Genomic DNA, 16,629 nt, shown 5'->3' on the forward strand with positions numbered 1-16,629 from the left:
ACATAGGTTCGTGCCTGTCCCTTTCAGTTATGTTTCATCCTTATTTTATTTATTAATAATACACTGGACACCAGGGGGCCCACAGCCCGTTCCGGACGTGTACGTCAACAGTGATTAGGCCTGTCCCTTGCTTCCCAGCCCCCGCTCCGCAGAGGGAAACACGGCCCTGAGCTTCCTGGATCACCGTCTGAAGACAAAATGCAAAGATTTTTGGTTGTTTTTCGTAAGTTTTTAAATTTCTGTTTTCTCCCTCCCTTTCAGAGTTTGGAGCCTCTTCCACCTAACGGACCTGATTTTGGCGCATTAGGAGAAGAAGCTGAGTTTGTTGAAGTTGAACCTGAAGCCAAACAGGAGATTCTTGAAAACAAAGATGTGAGTTTCTGCCAAAGGGCTTGATGCGGTTCCTGCTGGAGCCATTCGCTTCCCCAGACTCCCAGGGAGACGGAGGGATTAACCTGCCCCATTGCCTTCATTTAAGACGACTTGGTATCCAACTACATTTTAGAAAGGCTGGTGACTTTAAAAAGTAGCTTCTGGTTTTAGAGTAATTGTTTATTTATTTATTTATTTATTTATTTTGAGATTTTATTTATTTGACAGAGAGAGAGATGGCAAGTAGGCAGAGAGGTGGGCAGAGGAGGAGGGGGAAGCAGGCCTCCTGCTGAGCAGAGAGCCCGATATGGGGCTCGATCCCAAGACCCTGAGATCATGACCTCACCCAAAGGCAGAGGCTTAACCCACTGAGCCACCCAGGCGCCCCAGAAATCATCTATTTATATGGGAAGTTTAAACAAATGCATTTTTGTATTTATGTTATAAGAAAAGAAGTATTTCAAGGACATACTCAAGTTATAATTAAGTGTATACTGTGTCCAGAAGAAAGAGCGAAACTGTTCCTAAACTTTGTTGCCTTTGAAATTTAAATCCAGCGGAAAGAAGTGTAAGCACATTTTCAGGGACTGTGTAGTTCAGGTTTTCTGCAGTCTTCTGATTACTTTCAGATATGCATTTTCCTAATATTCCCTGTTATCCCTGCTTTATTTTTCTCTGTTACTCATTACCATCCACTAAGCTCCACTGAGTCAGGAATTTACATCCTGTTCACTGCTGTGTCCTCAGTGTTTAGAATGATGCCTGGGTGTTAGGTGATCGGTACGTTGTTGAATGAATGAATTAAGTAAGTAAGGGTTCATGACAGGTAAGAGACTCTGAGCCAGCATTTATCGTGTTTACTGATACGCGCACAAGCTCTCTAGCAAGATGCACAGTTATTAAATTGGGGGTCACAGCTTCGGCCCGGGGCCAGTGCTCTGGGCAAATGCTGGGAAGGCTACACGGGGCCTCTGCGGCCTGCTTGGAATTAGGACCGTTATGGTCCTTGGTCATGCAGCTACACAACACTTGTAAGTCTCAGGCACAGGAAATACAGACCTGGCAGAGGATAAGTTCAGGTAACCAGATTTCTAAAAAGGCAGGAAAGTAAATAAAGTCTGGAATTAAGAAGTATTGGTCATTAAACCTAAAAGAAAATCCTTGAATTAACTTTCAGACGTTTGTCTTTAGCCTGGATGCCTGCTCTCTTGTCCCATAGCATACTTAATAATCCATGTCCCTGCAAAAGAATGAACCTGGAGCACTTTCCTACACCATACACAAAACATTAACTCAGAAGGCACTAAGGACCTAAATGAGTCCCGAAGCCATTAAAATCCTAGAGTAGAGCACAGGCAGTAATGTCTCTGACGTCGGCTGTAATGGCTCTTTTCTAGATAGGTCCCCTGAAGCAGAGAAACAAAAGCACACTAAACTCTTGGGACTGCATCAAGAGAAAAGCTTTTGCGCAGCAAAGGAAACAGTCAACAAACCTAAAACAGGACGGGAGAGGATATTTACAAATGACGCCTCCAATAACGCGTTAGTGTCCAAAATACATAAAGAAATTACAGTTAACACTAAGAAAACAAATAATCCAATTAGAAAATGGGCAGAAGACAGGTATAGACAGTTCTCCGAAGAAGACATGCAGATGGCTGATGGGCATAAGAAAAGATGCTGCACATCACTCATCATTATGTAACTGCAAATCAGAGCCACAGTGAGGTATCACCTCACACCTGCCAGAACGGCTCAAATGAACAACACAAGAAACAACAGGTGTTGGCGAGGATGCAGAGAAAGGGGAGCCCTTGTGCACTGTGGGCGGGAGTGCAGGCTGCTGCAGCCACTGTGGGACACGGTGTGGAGGGTCATCAAAGTTAGAATTGCCCTGTGATCCAGTAGTTCCACTGCTGGTGTTTCCCCAAAGAATATGAAAACTGAAATTGGAAAAGATTGCACCGGCATGTCGCAGCATCATCTGCAGTGGCCAAACTGTGGAAGCCGCCAAGTGTCCGTGGACTGATGAAAGGAGGAAGATGTGGTGTAGCTGTGTAACGGAGCGCTCCTCAGTCTCGAAAAAGAACGAAATCTTGCTGTTGGCAGTGACATGGACGGAGTTGAGAGTGGGGTGCTGAGTGGAATCCGTCGGAGAAAGACAAACGCCGTATGAGTTCACTCATATGCTGAACTTAAGAAACAAAACCCGTGGACAAAGAAAAAAAGACAAAGAGAACAAAGTGGTGGTCACCAGCGGAGAGGCCGGTGGGGCGTGGAGGGAGCAGGGGACAGGGCGGAAGGACGCACTTGTCCTGATGAACGCAGGGTGAGGTGCAGAACCGGGGGCTCCCTGTGTTGTACCTGAAACTGAGAACATTGTGTTATCTACCCTGGAGTTAAACAAACAATAAAAACAGACCAGCACTTAAAACCTAAAAAAAAAGTAATCCATGTCCCTTCGTCACACTTAGGTGGTTGTGCAACACGTTCATTTTGATGGACTTGGAAGAACGAAAGATGATATCATCATATGTGAAATTGGAGACGTTTTTAAGGCGAAAAACCTGATTGAGGCAAGTAGTCTCCCTGCTTGGCACTGTTTGTCGTTCCTTCTGAACAACCTCCAGATCTCCTGTCCCAAAGCCCTGAGCTCCCACCCCGAGCCTCTCTGCACATGACCTTGCCTCCTACCCTGAAGGGAGCCTCAGTGCCCCCGAGCCGAGCCCCCCGGCCCTGCGCGCTGGTGCCTCCCGCAAAGCTAACCTGTGTTTGCTTCCGCCCCTCCCTCCAGCCTCTCCTGCCGCGGAGGCCAGTCCCGCTGTGTGTTCTTCACAAACGCCCAAGCACGGAGCCAAGTCGGTTGCTTGCGGAGTCCCTCCCCGCATGCTCTCGTGTTTGGCCATTCTCACTTTAGAGAGAATTGTTAGTTTTTTAAAAAAAGATTAAAGTAATATATAAGCACAATCTTAAAAAAGCATCTAGCCATCTGGTGTTTGAGAGGGCACTGTCCTGCAAGGTAGGCATGTCCCTCCCCCGCCAGCCTCAGTCTCCCTCCCCGGCGGTCCTCGGGCTGGGACTCCCACGCAGGGTGAGTAGCACACGTGTAGACACGATAACCCCATTCCCCACATTTTCCTGCATCTTTCGTGTTTGATAGTATATGGAGATCTGTTCACATTAACATGTTTAAAGTTCTCGCCCACCTGTCCGGTGAAATACTCGGTGCCCTGGTTTTCACTGGGGCTTTTTCCCCGTGAATGAGTTTGAGCGCCTTTCCCAGGCTTATTAGCCGTGCGAGTATCTTGTGAATTACCTGTTGGTGTCTCCCACTTCCCGTTGGATTGTTAGGCTTTTATTAATTTGTAAGAGCTCCTGGCATAGGACAGACGTGATCTCTGTCACCGACATGGAATGCAATTCTCTTGTTCTGTTGTCTTTCGAGGTTGTTTACATCTACTCTCTTTCTCAGCATTTGCTCTCCCCCTGATTTCCACTGATCCCAAGCTCTCCTGGGCTGCCTGCCCCTCTCCCCATGTTCACATTAGGCTGCACCGTCAGCTTCTCTCCTGTGACTGTCCTTACGTGTTGCTTTTCCATGAGGATCGTCTCCCAGAGGCTCTCACCCACAGCCTTAGTCTCACTACAGCCTGCACGGGACACCCCTCCATTGCCACTTCTCGCCAGGCCTCCGGGTTGAGCTTTGACCCCGAATGTGCCCCTGCCTCATGGGATCTCTGCAGACATCTCCAGCCCTGTGTGGCTAGAGACAGAACTCACCGTCCCTGACTTCTCTAATGCTACCCAGAGGCGCTTAGCCCAGAGCGGGAAGTTGATTCCGCCTCCTGTCTCTCCTGCCCTCCATCCAGGCAGTGACCGTCCTCGGGCTCCACGTGCGACGTGTGTAGTCTGTCCTCCTCCGACACCATGACCTGTGCTCGACAGCTTCCCCCTCAGCTCCCGGGGCTGCTCTCAGCAGCTTCTCCTGCCTCCCTGCACTGCTTTTGCTTTCTCCATGTTCATCCACACCATCATTGTCTCTGCTGAGGAAATTCTACCCTGGCTGTCCCATGCTAGACACTCCAGAGTGACCCCCCTTTTCCTGCCGGACAAGCTGTAAACCGTGCATATTGGGAGTCCTGCCCCACTCTGCTCCCTGAGAGCCTTTCCTGCACTGTCCTTCTGCCTGTCCATCCAGCAGGAAAGGACCCCTGGCATCAGAAGGCACTGCTGTCAACGCCAGAGAGAGAAAAAACAGCAGAGCGTGGGTTAGGAAATGGGAGCAACCCAAAAAGGCACAAACGACACGGTGTCTCCTGCACCAAACACAACCACTGTAACGATGGGTCGACCCTCTGCGAGGGCTCCTGCTCGGCGGAGAGCATCTTGACTAGCGTTTTGTTTGTTTCTGTGAAAGATCGTGTTAATGCACCTGCTTCCTGCCCTTGCCCATGGTTTGTGCTTCTGAAGGGGGCTTCGCTGTTGCTTCCTGAGTGCTCGTCCGTCCCTTCACCTTTCTGGGCTCTGTGGGGCTTCTCAGTGACTCAGCAGCGCTGACCCCCTGGCCTGATCCGCCAGCCACCAGCTGCGTTTCTGTCCTAGATGAAGACCTTCTCTCATTGTGCTCTCTCGCAGGTGATGCGGAAATCTCACGAAGCCCGTGAAAAGCTGCTTCGACTGGGAATATTCAGACAAGTGGATGTTTTGATCGATACGTGTCAAGGTACCCACCATCGCGTGGTGTCTCCCTCTAGCCTTCCTGTCCGTGCTGCAGGTCACAAAAGCTGAACGTGTGGCCAGACGTGGCGCCTGGAGGGTTATGAAGAAGCGTGGAGGTCTTGATAGTTCAGTGTCCGCCGGGGGGTGGTGACTGGATTTTTTCAGGCTGAGGGGGAACAGGTGAACTGTGCAGATGCTATGATCTGAACCGGTTGTTGGTGCACATTCTAGGAGGGCTCCGAGGAGGGAGCCAGGCTTCATTGGGATAGCCCCGCCCTGCCCATGTCCCCGCCTGGGTCCCCTCGGGCTCTCAGCAGACGGGCTCCATCTGCATGTGTGCTCTCAGCCGGAGGGCACCGGGCATAAGATTTCTCTTTTCAGTGTTTGCTCGTTTGCTTGTTTGTTGTTCGACTTTGCACAAGTCAGCTGGCCTAGTTGACATGTGCCCGGACTGATGGCACCTGCTGCGGGCGGGCCCTGTGCTGGGGACCAGGGAGGGACCAGGAGCGAGCAAGGCATAGGCTGCTTCCCAAGGGGCTTCCGTTCCAGCAGAGCCGGGTCGGGGGCGGTGGGGCGGGACAGCCAACCTTTCCTGCCCCCTCCGAGAGGGCAGCGACGCAGCCGTGCCCGGCAGAGCTCTGGTAAGCATGTGGGTGTGCAGGATCCCTCGGAAGCCTCGCCAGAACCTGGGGAAGTGATGGGCGTTATTTTAGAACAGGTGTTTTCCAGCTGGGGAAACCGAGGCTTGGTGGTTTAACTTGCCCCAGGCCAGACGCGTAAGTGACAGAAGCGGCCTGTCCACGACTCAGGAGCGCTCTTCTGGGAGGCATGTCTTGTTGGCAGCGTTTCCCCTTGGTGCTCTCCTGTCTGCCGTCCCCTGGGGGGGCTTCCGTGGGGTGCCTCGTTCCGGCAGCGGCTGGAATTACCAGGAAACTGGGGAGAAAGCGTGGTTGGGAGCTAGAAGGACAGCTCTGCGTGATTCTGTGGTGCGGTGCCGGCCGTCATCCATCCGTCAGACCCTCTAGAGCGGACGGCAGCGAGGACGAACTAGCAGCTCCCACCGTGATCCCTCCCGAGGCCTCGCCGGGGTTTGTGACTTAGGACAAACGTTACCACGTTAATGCAGGATGATCGCAGATGGAAATGTGTGTGTCTGTGGGGAGGCTCTGTGGGAACACTCTATACTTTGTGCTCACTTTTTCTATAATCCTAAAGCTGTTGTAAACAGTAAAGCCTATTAACTAAATTTTTTTAAAAAAAGTGGTGCCGGGGCTCTGGCCTGGGCTGAGCCTGAGCATCGAGGAGCCGGGGTGGAGACCGCTTCCCATGTGCGGCCGCTGCCCCACCAGGGCTGTGGGGTCCGCCCTGCCTCTCTGGGAGAGGCTCCCCCTCCCCCGTCCTTTGCAGAGCTCCCCCGTGCCGTCCAACACCCGGGGCCCCTGAGGTCGCTGAGGCAGCTGCTGCAGACTCGGGCCCTGGTCATCCGGTAGCCCCCGCTCCCCTGGCTCGCGGAAAGATAGGGGCAGTCACCCCCTACCTGGTGTTGGTGTTTCTTGCTTCTGTTTCAGGGTTCCTAGAGTCCCTCTCGTCCCAGGGATTCTGTGTTTTGGCGGCAGTTGAGTTGCAGCCCCAAGTATTCTCCGGGACTCCCTAGGAGGAGAACAAATGCCCTTGCAGACAGCGGGCACTTAAAGCACCCCGCTGGCGGCCGCTCCCCGCAGCAGAGGCCGGCTGGTTTGCCCTCTTCTGCCGCGGGAGCTAGAAGCCGCTGTTCATGTGCAGAGGTGTCTTGTGATCTTGTGGAAGGATGTTCTTGGACTTCAGAGTAGAGGGTGTGTTTGGCAGATGAAATGAACCTCCAAGTGGCTTTTTGTCTTTTTTTAGCAGTGGGACCTAAAATGAAACCGCACGCTCCAGCCGTCTTACTGGTGATATTTTTTGTGCGCGTAGGTGATGGTGCCCTTCCAAACGGCTTAGACGTTACCTTCGAAGTAACCGAACTGAGGAGACTGACGGGCAGCTATAACACCATGGTTGGGAACAACGAGGGCAGCATGGTATGATCTGCATCCTCCTGGCAGAGCTGACGGGAACGGGCTCGTAAAGCGTGATCGTTCGTTTCGAGACTTTCTCCCACACCGTCATCTGTGTAGGCTAGCACGTGGTTGCTCACCGGCCTCCCCAGAACTGATGAGAGCAGGTTTACTTTTCATTTAATTTAAATTCCCGCGGCCACTGGAATTTAACTCCTCCAGTGTTAGAGGAGTTTTGGGTACACAGCAGAGCGAGTCCCCACTTCCACACATCACCCAGGGCTCGTCACAAGAAGCGTCCCCCGCCCCCCAGCTGCCTCCCCTGCTTCACTCCATCCCGACTGTGGTATGTTTCAGATTGTTTGAAAACAAAGATACCATCAGTGGTTGATTAGGAGTGGTTTGGAGAATGTTTGTATTAGGTTTCTTCTTCAGATGCCCTTGAATTCCAAATATGTTGATTTTCCTGGCTTTGCAGTCAGCAAGCGAGCCTGCCCCATGCCTCGAGGCGTGTGTGTGTGTGTGTGTGTGTGTGTGTGTGTGTGTGTGTGTAGGGCAGGATGTGCACCCAGCAAAGGCACGTTTTAGAGAGTAGAAGCAGTTACGGAAGGAAGGCCAGACCCGTAGTCCGCGGTTCTGTCCTGGGTTTATGAGGCTCCTTTGCCAGCAAGTCTTTCTTCACACTTACCCTTCCTACCATGTAAACCGCCGCTGTTTTTCTGTTCCTTCTAGGTGCTTGGCCTCAAACTCCCTAATCTTCTAGGCCGTGCAGAAAAGGTGACTTTTCAGTTTTCGTATGGAACCAAAGAGACTTCGTATGGCCTGTCCTTCTTCAAACCACGGCCCGGAAACTTCGAGAGAAAGTAGGAAGCCAAACAGACTATTGAGTACAGTGGCCTGGTTCTGAGTTATAGTAGATGCATTGGTTGTGAAAAGACACTTGGTTGGACCAGCTGGCCATCGTGTGTCGTCACAGCGTGCTGTAGCTTTCCTTGTGAGGATGAGCCCCGGAAGTGTATTTATTTTATTTTATTTATTTATTTGTCAGAGATACAGATGTCAGAGAGGCAGGCAGAGGCAGAGAGAGAAGGAGGCTCCCCACTGAGCAAGGAGCCCGATGCAGGGCTCGATCCCAGGACCCTAGGATCACGACCCGAGCCGAAGGCAGCGGCTCAACCCATTGAGCCACTCAGGCGCCCCAGAAGTGTATTTTTAGATCTGTTAATTTAGATGTGTACGAGTTATAATCACTGTTGCAGCATCTAAAGCTCTGTCCTTTTGTCTCCTAGTTTCTCTGTAAACTTATATAAAGTTACTGGCCAGTTCCCCTGGAGCTCGCTTCGGGAGACAGACAGAGGAGTGTCTGCTGAGTACAGCGTGAGTAGCCTTTCGTCCTTCCCTTTGTGCCCTTGAGTGTGAACAAGGCAGCTCTTTTGCTGATCGCCTGAGTCAGCAAGCGGGGGCGGGCCCAGGCGGGCAGGCCTGTCTGCGATCTGGAGCCTAGAGCGCGGGCCTTATGGCCGGGGTCACCCTCTGCCCTTCGCCCTGCTGTGGGTTCCTTCCGGGCTGGGCGCCTCTCCACAGGCCGCCTGCAGACTGCCAGGGCCAGAGGGTCGCTCTGCTTCACAGTGGCTGCTCTGCTCCTGGCTCCCTGCAATGCCATGTGTCTGTCCCTCCTCGTGTGTGCGGAGGTTGATAGTTCTGGTAGCCAGCAAGGTCACTCCGCAGTGACCGGAAGCTTTCCTCATTGGTTGGCACTTCCGTGCGCCCAGCGGGATCTGACGTAATGCAGCGGACGGAGTTCCTGCCGTTTGACCACCAGTGACCACCGTTCGGCCTTACGGTGACCCCGCTCTCCTCCCTTCCTCTCTACACTGTGCGGCCTGCTCCCCTCCTGGTCCGGGCCGTGGTTCATGAGGGGTGGCCCGGACACGCCATTTAACAGCAGTAGTTCCCCAGGCACGGCCTGCGGGCCAGCAGCGTGGCCTCACCCGGGAACTGGTTAGAAATGCAAGTTCCTGGGCCCCGCCTGCCTGCCGAACCAGCGTCTTGGGGAGCACACCTGGCGTGTTCTCTGCTTCCACGCCGTGGCACCAGGGGCGTGGAGCCCCCAGCACCGGGGGGATGGCTCGGGGATGCGACGTGAGCACTCGCAGTTCCATTTTCGGTTCTCCGTGTGTCCCCCTCGTCTCATCTGCCGGGAGTAGCCCTCAGCGCCTTCCTGCTCCGAGCAGGGTGGGGCCCACCCGGCTGGCACCACCTCTCAGCCCCTTCGCCAGCAGCTTTCCAGAGGCCATTGGCAGTGAGCCCTGGTGTGCGGGCTCCTCCCCATTTTTCTCTCCCATGCCCCTTTGATCACTGTTTTCTAAGTCTTTTTTAAAGAGCAGATCTTCGGTCGCCGAGGTGCGAGCTATCTCTGCTGGAAGAGACCGTGGGAGAGGCTCATGGAGGAGAGAGAGGGGGTGGGAGCACAGAGGACTGGGAGCTGGTGGCCCTGGGCTTGAGAGATGAGCCCCTGGAGGAAAATGGCACCATCTGGCCCCTGTCCCATCCTTGTGACCAAGAACACTGAGACATGTGTCTCCTCTGGGTGGTCAGTTTCTCCTTAAGGGCCGCCTGTGGGGAGGGAAGCAATGGTTTAGGCCAGCCGTGCAGCTCTCGGGCATTTGGGGGAGTAGCTGAGTCTCGAGTGGCCCTCCGTGCAGAAATGGCCGGCGGGCAGGAAAGACCGCTCCAGTCGGGTGACCTGGCTTCCATGCAGGAGTCCCGTCGTCATCGTACTTCCTGAGGCCAGCAGCCAGTGTTCACAGTTGCAGAGCAACCCTAGTGTGTCTCTGTGATGGGGACCTGAGATGGGCGGGCCTGACTGCGGGGCCCGAGGGTCGGGGCAAGAGGCAGGTGCTGCTTGTCCTGGGGTCACGTGACTCGGGCTTCTGGCTGCAGGAAGGATGCCCTTCACTCGTGAGCACCGTCTTCTCCTCCCTCTTCCCCGGGGCCTGATGTGGGTCTCTGCTGTCACCCATCCTGAGTTTGGACCGCGGACTGGGTGGCGTCGGGCAAACATCAGGTCACAGAGCCGGGAAGGCAGCCTGTGGGTTACGGAGCTCTGCACCGGTCACCCGTCTCCTCGCCCTGAGACTGTGGCTTTGAGCAGGACCGTAGCTTTCTCCCCTTCTCCTCCCCGCTCCGTTCCCCGCCTAACCTTCCCTCCTTCCCGCCCACCATAAAAAAAAACAAAAATGTATCCTGGGCGTTTAATTGGAACGAGATTTCTATGCCTCGTTCTGAAGCCTGATTGGGGCCCACTCCCCGTGGCTACAGCACAGAGAGGCTTATCGTCCCCTCGTGTCCTTGCAGTTTCCCATATGGAAGACCAGCCACACCGTGAAGTGGGAGGGCGTGTGGCGGGAGCTGGGCTGCCTCTCCAGGACGGCGTCCTTCGCTGTCCGGAAGGAAAGCGGGCACTCGCTGAAGTCCTCTCTTTCGGTAAGCGTTTGCCTACGTAGTTCGATGCGCTGGGGGAACAAACAGCCTTCGCCAGCAGTGGGACCGACCCAGCAGGGTCACGGGTTGGGTGGCTGCCGGTGGCTTTGTGAGTTTCTGGGCACCCGCCCTGTCTTACTCTGTGGAAGCATCGTCCGTGGAGACGGGAAGATGTGCTTGAAGCCGGTGGGGTTCACTTAGGTCAGGGTCAAGCTCCTTGAGAGGATGGGCCCAGTGACAGGTCGTCAGCTCCCAGCCGGTGACCGTGAATTGTCTGCCCCAGCCTCTTCGTTCCCTCACCTATGAATTAGGGACCAGGAGCTACCTTCCCAGAGGGCTTTTCGGAAGGGGAAGTGCTCTGTGGGGGAGGGGCAGGGCACGGCCTGTGGTCAGCGCCCAGGCGGTGCGTCTTCTTACCTGACACACGTTTCTTTCAGCACGCGATGGTCATCGACTCGCGGAACTCCTCCATCTTGCCCAGGAGAGGGGCTCTGCTGAAAGTTAACCAGGTAGGACTCCATCACCTGCGTGCGACCTGCTGGCTCCGTGACCCGGGACGGGAGAGAGGACCGCACGGCACGCACATTTTCTATCTTGAATGCCTTCCTTTAATTATTCTAGATTATTCTAATTATTTGAGATTGTTCTAGAATGGCTTGCAGGGGTGTCGGTCCCTTCGTGAGGGTCCTGGCTCTGGAATGGCTCCATGTAGTGCAGTGGTCTGCCCCCACAGAGCAGAGGAGGGAGAAAGTTCTGGCCTCTGGGATGGGGTCTCTCTCACTAGGTGGGGAGGAAAGTTGAGGGTAGACTGAACGAACCCCTTGGTCACCGGTAAGACAGCACCTCCAGGCAGAGAGGGTAACTCGTGCGCCATAGGGTCCCTAGGGTGGAGGCCGGCTGGGCGTGGGGCACAGTGGTGCTCTGTTGGCCTCATCTTCAGGATTGCAGGACCAGCTAGAAATCAGATTTTTGTATCGAATATGCCCGATAGTGCAAGATTGGCTCATTCTTTTTTCCCAACACCGAGTAGGCCACGTAAGCCGTATCACGCAACAGAATGTTCCCATGGCCAGTGTCTCTCAGCCACAACGGAAGTAACATAACATATTCTGCACAGTCTGTGTGTTTGAGGACGCTGTATGTATGTCAGTCCCCTGGGACCATCTAGAAGGTCTAGAGTAACAACCAGAACGGAACCATTTCCTGCCTTTCTAAAAACACAAAACAACAAAATTAAGTAGTACCTGGAGTGACATGGTTTTGGAGGCGGTGTGGGGAGTCTCTCTGCTCTGTTTCGACATGTGGCTCGCTTGCCGACAGGAGCTGGCCGGCTACACCGGAGGGGACGTGAGTTTCATAAAGGAAGATTTCGAGCTTCAGTTGAATAAACAACTTCTATTCGATTCGGTGAGTTTCCAGCCAGCACGCTCACCTGTATTTTTGTCCCTCGTTTTTGGAAACTCAGTGCCTGAGGAGCGAAAGCGCCCTCCAGAGGGGAAGCCCGGAACATTAGTGCCTGAACCTGACGTGCGGGATCTTCTCAGTTTAGCCGGAATGGAGGATACTCTGGGGAGAAGTGATGGCTTTTCTCTTCAAGGGGAACCCGTCAGTCATTTTACATGGGACCCCAGGAGAGCCCTTTCCGCATCTGTCAGCTCGGGGCCGCGGTGGAGGCGTGTCCTGAGGTCAGAGGAATGCACGTCCTTTCCCTCTGAGGGCCCTTCCGTAGAAATTCCGAGTCTTCTCCTTATTTTGCTGAGACTACAGGGCTCTGGACGCTTCTGGGAATTTCTTTGTGAATCTCTAATCCAGTTTGGTTTGGTTTCTCCTGATGTGCTCAGGAATGAGGAGTAAGTGACCTGATTCTCACGGAGGCACAGGAGCCCCTGGCTCGTTCTCCAGGCCTCCCAGAGCCGGGGTGACTGGGGACAACTCTCTTGCCCCCGCACAACACACACACCACCTGTGCCCTTCTCTACCACAAAACTCGGGGCGAGGAGTGAGTTTTAATGAAATGGTACGCGTGTCGACTTCTAACGTCACTTGTCACTGGTCCCAGTCGGTCCTGGCGTCATCACTCCTTGACTCTGGTTCCTGCCTTTCCCCCACCACTGCTGGTCCAGAGGCTCCCGCGTTGTCCAGTCGTCGAGCTCCTCCCGGTCCCCTCCCCGGCCCTCGCCACCGTGCTCGATGCTGTCCCCTGGACTCCATCATGACTGTATTTTCCTCCCACGTGTCCGCTTCCCCTTCGCGGGGTCCTTTCGCAGCTTGCCACACTCCCACCGTGCGAGCGTCTCCCCTCGATTCTCGTGGAGGTGGCCTGCGCTGCCTCTCTCCCTGGAGGATGTCGCCCCCCGCCGTGGCTGCAGCTTCCGTCCGGGTGCCGTGCTCCCAGAGCTCAGCGCAGCGCTCCTCGGTGCCAGAGTCCTGTGCTGCCCGGTGTTTCCGCTCTGTTCCTCGGGGACACGTCACATTCAGTGTGTCTGAAACCAACTATGACTTCCTCGCGAATCCATACCCTGCACCCAGGCTCCCAATTCCACTGGCTGGCGCGGCTGTTCCGCCAGCTGCCCTTGACCCCCGGAACTGTTCGGAGGAGTCCTCACTCTGAAGGCGGCCGAGCACCCGGCCTTGTGTCTTGTGTCACTCAGACCCTACACTGCGTTTTCTTACCTTGGTGGTGATGTCCCTTTCTGGTGCACGTCTCCCACCGCAGACATGCTGGTCTCCGAGGTACAGGCCTTCCAATACCGCTCTGCCGCGTGCAGCTGGGGTTACTGGCGTCGCGCAGTCTTGGGTCTCGTCTCTCTCCCCCGCCCCGTGCTTTGGCTCTGCTAAACTCCTTCTCGTTTCCTGAAAGGAGGAGCCTCTCCTACTTCCAGGCACTTGTACTTTGTCCCCTGCTGGCTCTAGGTCCCCTCCTTCAGCTGTTCGCTGGCCCCACGTTCCCTGCCTTTTTAAGACTTCGGCATCGGCGTGCCTCCTGTAGAGCTCCTCTGATCTCCAGACCAAGATCGGGGTTCCTGCGTGTCCTTCCAGTCCCTGTGCTCTTTGGGAACCGCTCACCTCCCCATCCGCCCCCTACATCTCCGTCTGCTGCCCGGCCCTGTCTGGGCCTGAGCCCTGCCTCAGTCGGTAAAACATGGTTCCCACTCCCTCACGTTCTGGTGAAGGGAGACCCACGAGCAAGCACGTGTGTGCACAGTTGAGCAGGTGGCAAGTGGTCGGAAGATGCTAAAACAGAGTAAAGAGGAAGTGGCCCAGAGCGGGTGCAGGTCTACCGCAGGCGGTCGGGGAAGGCGTCTTGATGGGGCGGCGCAGCCCGGAACCTGCTCAGGGAGCCCGAGGTGGGCTGTCCGGGCAGCAGCTACAGCTCGTTCCTGGATGAGCCGGGGGGCTGCCCTAACCAGACAGAGTAAGGAGAGGGACAGCGCGGGAGGACCGAGGTGGGACCAGATGGCAGAGGGCTTGGGGCCCCTGGTTGAAACTAGTCTCTGTTTGGAGGCAGGCCCAGTGTGGTGTCACCATCAGGGCCAGTGGTGGGGGCACCTGGGGGGAAGCAGGAAGGGCTGCAGGCCGCACTCCGGGCCTGCTGAGGATCCGGGGCTACGGGACAACGTTGTGCCCCCCCGCCCCGGCCGGATAGCATACATTTCCCCACCATGCTCAGCCTTGGCCCATGTGGAAGCGGGGGGCTGCCCCGCGTTGGAATGGAAGCCGCAGAAGCCCTGCCTTGCCCGGGCGTGGGGCTGGGTGAGTGCTTGTGTTTGCTGTGTCTTCATGGGAAATTTGAAGTCTCTGGTTTTAAAAATATCCACAAAACACCATCAATTGCGGCTCCTCAGCCACATGGTCCCCTGTTTCTGGCCTGTAGCCCCTACACTCTGACCCAGGGCTCCACACCAGAGGGCCTGCAGCCAGACCTCAGTGTGCCAGCCGGCCGCGGGGCAGGAGCACCCAAGAACATGACCGTCTGCTTGTGTCTCCGCAGGTTTTCTCAGCGTCTCTCTGGGGCGGGATGTTGGTGCCCATCGGCGAGAAACCGTCCAGTATTGCAGACAGGTGAGGAGGGGCCAGTGAGTGGGTGACTTGCCGATGCTCACCTTTGGCTCTTTTGGGTTGTTTCCTTACAACTTATTTTAGAGAAGCTTCACTGTTTAGGAGAGCAGATATTTCAAATTGTACTCCAGTTTTTCTGTTGAAGGTAACTTCAAAATATCCAATATACTTCATGCTTATGTTTTTGCTTTTTTGAGAAAGAGGGAATTAACTTCATAATGTGGAAAATCTTACATTCTCTTTTGAGCATGAAGGAATACAGTTCACATGCATCGCAGAAATATAGAGAAACATTTAAGGAAGTAAAAAAAATAATCCTGCTCAATAAGAAGCAGAGGTAATATTTGGGACGATTTCCTTTGAGTCTGTTATTGGCTTTGTGCACGTGCATACATGTAAATTTACGCACACTTCTGTATCAAGTTGTTGATGTACTGTAATCTGCATACACTTTTGTGTTCTCTCTGCTTTTGATTTTTTAGGTTTTTAAAAAAAAAGATTTTATTTATTCACTTGAGAGACGGAGATAACAAATAGGCAGAGAGGCAGGCAGAAAGAGAGGAGGAAGCAGGCTCCCTGCTAAGTGGAGAGCCTGATGCAGGGCTCGATCCCAGGACCCTGAGATCATGACCCGAGCTGAAGGCAGAGGCTTTAACCCACTGAGCCACCCAGGCGCCCCTGATTTTTTAATCTTTTAAAATTTTGTTTTAGGGATGCCTGGGTGGCTCAGTGGGTTAAGCCGCTGCCTTCGGCTCAGGTCATGATCCCAGGGTCCTGGGATCGAGTCCCGCATCGGGCTCCCTGCTCAGTGGGGAGCCTTCTTCTCTCTCTGCCTCTGCCTGCCTCTCTGCCTGCTTGTGTTCTCCCACTCTCTCTCTCTCTAACAAATAAATAAATAAAATCTTTTTTAAAAAATTTTTTTGTTTTAAAGATTTTATTTTTAAAGTGATCTCTGGGGGCGCCTGGGTGGCTCAGTGGGTTAAGCCTCTGCCTTCGGCTCAGGTCATGATCTCAGGGTCCTGGGATCAAGCCCCACATCAGGCTCTCTGCTCAGCAGGGAGCCTGCTTCCTCCTCTCTCTCTGCCTGCCTCTCTGCCTACATGTAACTGTCAAATAAATAAACAAAATCTTTTTAAAAATAAATAAATAAATAAATAAAGTGATCTCTGCATCTAGTGTGGGGCTCGAACCCACAACCCTGAGATCAAGAGTTACATGCTCTACCTGCTGAGCCAGCCAGGTGCCGCTTTGTTCTCCCTGCCTTTTAAAAAGTTTTGAAGAAATAAAGAGTAAACCTATTCATCAAGTCATGAGAAATTATTCAAAAGCCACATTTTAATTTTTCATTATTTGCATGTAAGTAACCCTATAAGCTTGACTCTGTCACGTTTTGTACTTTATTTTCTGAGGGGAGATTCCTGAATGTGGAAGTGCTGTCCCAATATGAACGTTTTTTTAAAGCTTATCAAGATGTTGTGGGAGAGTACTTTTTAGAAAACTTACAGCAATTTATACTCTTGTCAGCAGAGGATGAAATCGTGTTTGTTGGCTTTGAAATACTAGTAATTGTTCTTGAGGGCAAGAAACTTTTTTTCTTTTAACCTTGCATTAGTTAAAATGTTTTAGTTTAAAGTAGTTCAACCTCGTTCATGGGAGACGGTTTGAAGTATAAAAATGTTTAGTTTTTAAGTTCTAGGATCCAACACTTTCACCTTGAAGAATTTAATTTGCAGAAATACATTTATAAACACAAAGAGGTTCATGTACAAGGATGTCCATCGTAGCACTGTCGAGAAGCGCAGGAATTTGAAAACTGCCGACACAGGGTTATTAAATTCAAACACAGGCATTCAGAGGGACTGTAATGATGAGTGAGAACAAGGTGGACACCCACGAGTTAAAACTGTCACGTGCTCACGTTGAGTGAATTGCTTTTGCACCCGGCAGAAGCTCCCCTGCGCAT

General features: G+C 53.4%; 1 protein-coding gene across 1 annotated transcript in view; it reads left to right on the plus strand.

Moving 5' to 3' along the window:
• Window positions 1–16,629, plus strand: part of SAMM50 (SAMM50 sorting and assembly machinery component) — a 34,083-nt gene that overhangs the window by 4,512 nt on the left and 12,942 nt on the right. Inside the window, exons 2-11 of the mRNA XM_059187212.1 lie at window positions 262–372; window positions 2,847–2,948; window positions 5,008–5,095; window positions 7,042–7,148; window positions 7,857–7,987; window positions 8,414–8,501; window positions 10,482–10,610; window positions 11,045–11,116; window positions 11,928–12,014; window positions 14,599–14,669. Coding sequence (XP_059043195.1) covers window positions 262–372; window positions 2,847–2,948; window positions 5,008–5,095; window positions 7,042–7,148; window positions 7,857–7,987; window positions 8,414–8,501; window positions 10,482–10,610; window positions 11,045–11,116; window positions 11,928–12,014; window positions 14,599–14,669 — 986 coding nt within the window. The remainder of the gene's footprint in view (window positions 1–261; window positions 373–2,846; window positions 2,949–5,007; window positions 5,096–7,041; window positions 7,149–7,856; window positions 7,988–8,413; window positions 8,502–10,481; window positions 10,611–11,044; window positions 11,117–11,927; window positions 12,015–14,598; window positions 14,670–16,629) is intronic.

The sequence above is a fragment of the Mustela lutreola genome, chromosome 8 (genome assembly GCF_030435805.1).
Source record: "Mustela lutreola isolate mMusLut2 chromosome 8, mMusLut2.pri, whole genome shotgun sequence".
In the NCBI taxonomy this organism is placed as follows: Eukaryota; Metazoa; Chordata; class Mammalia; order Carnivora; family Mustelidae; genus Mustela; species Mustela lutreola.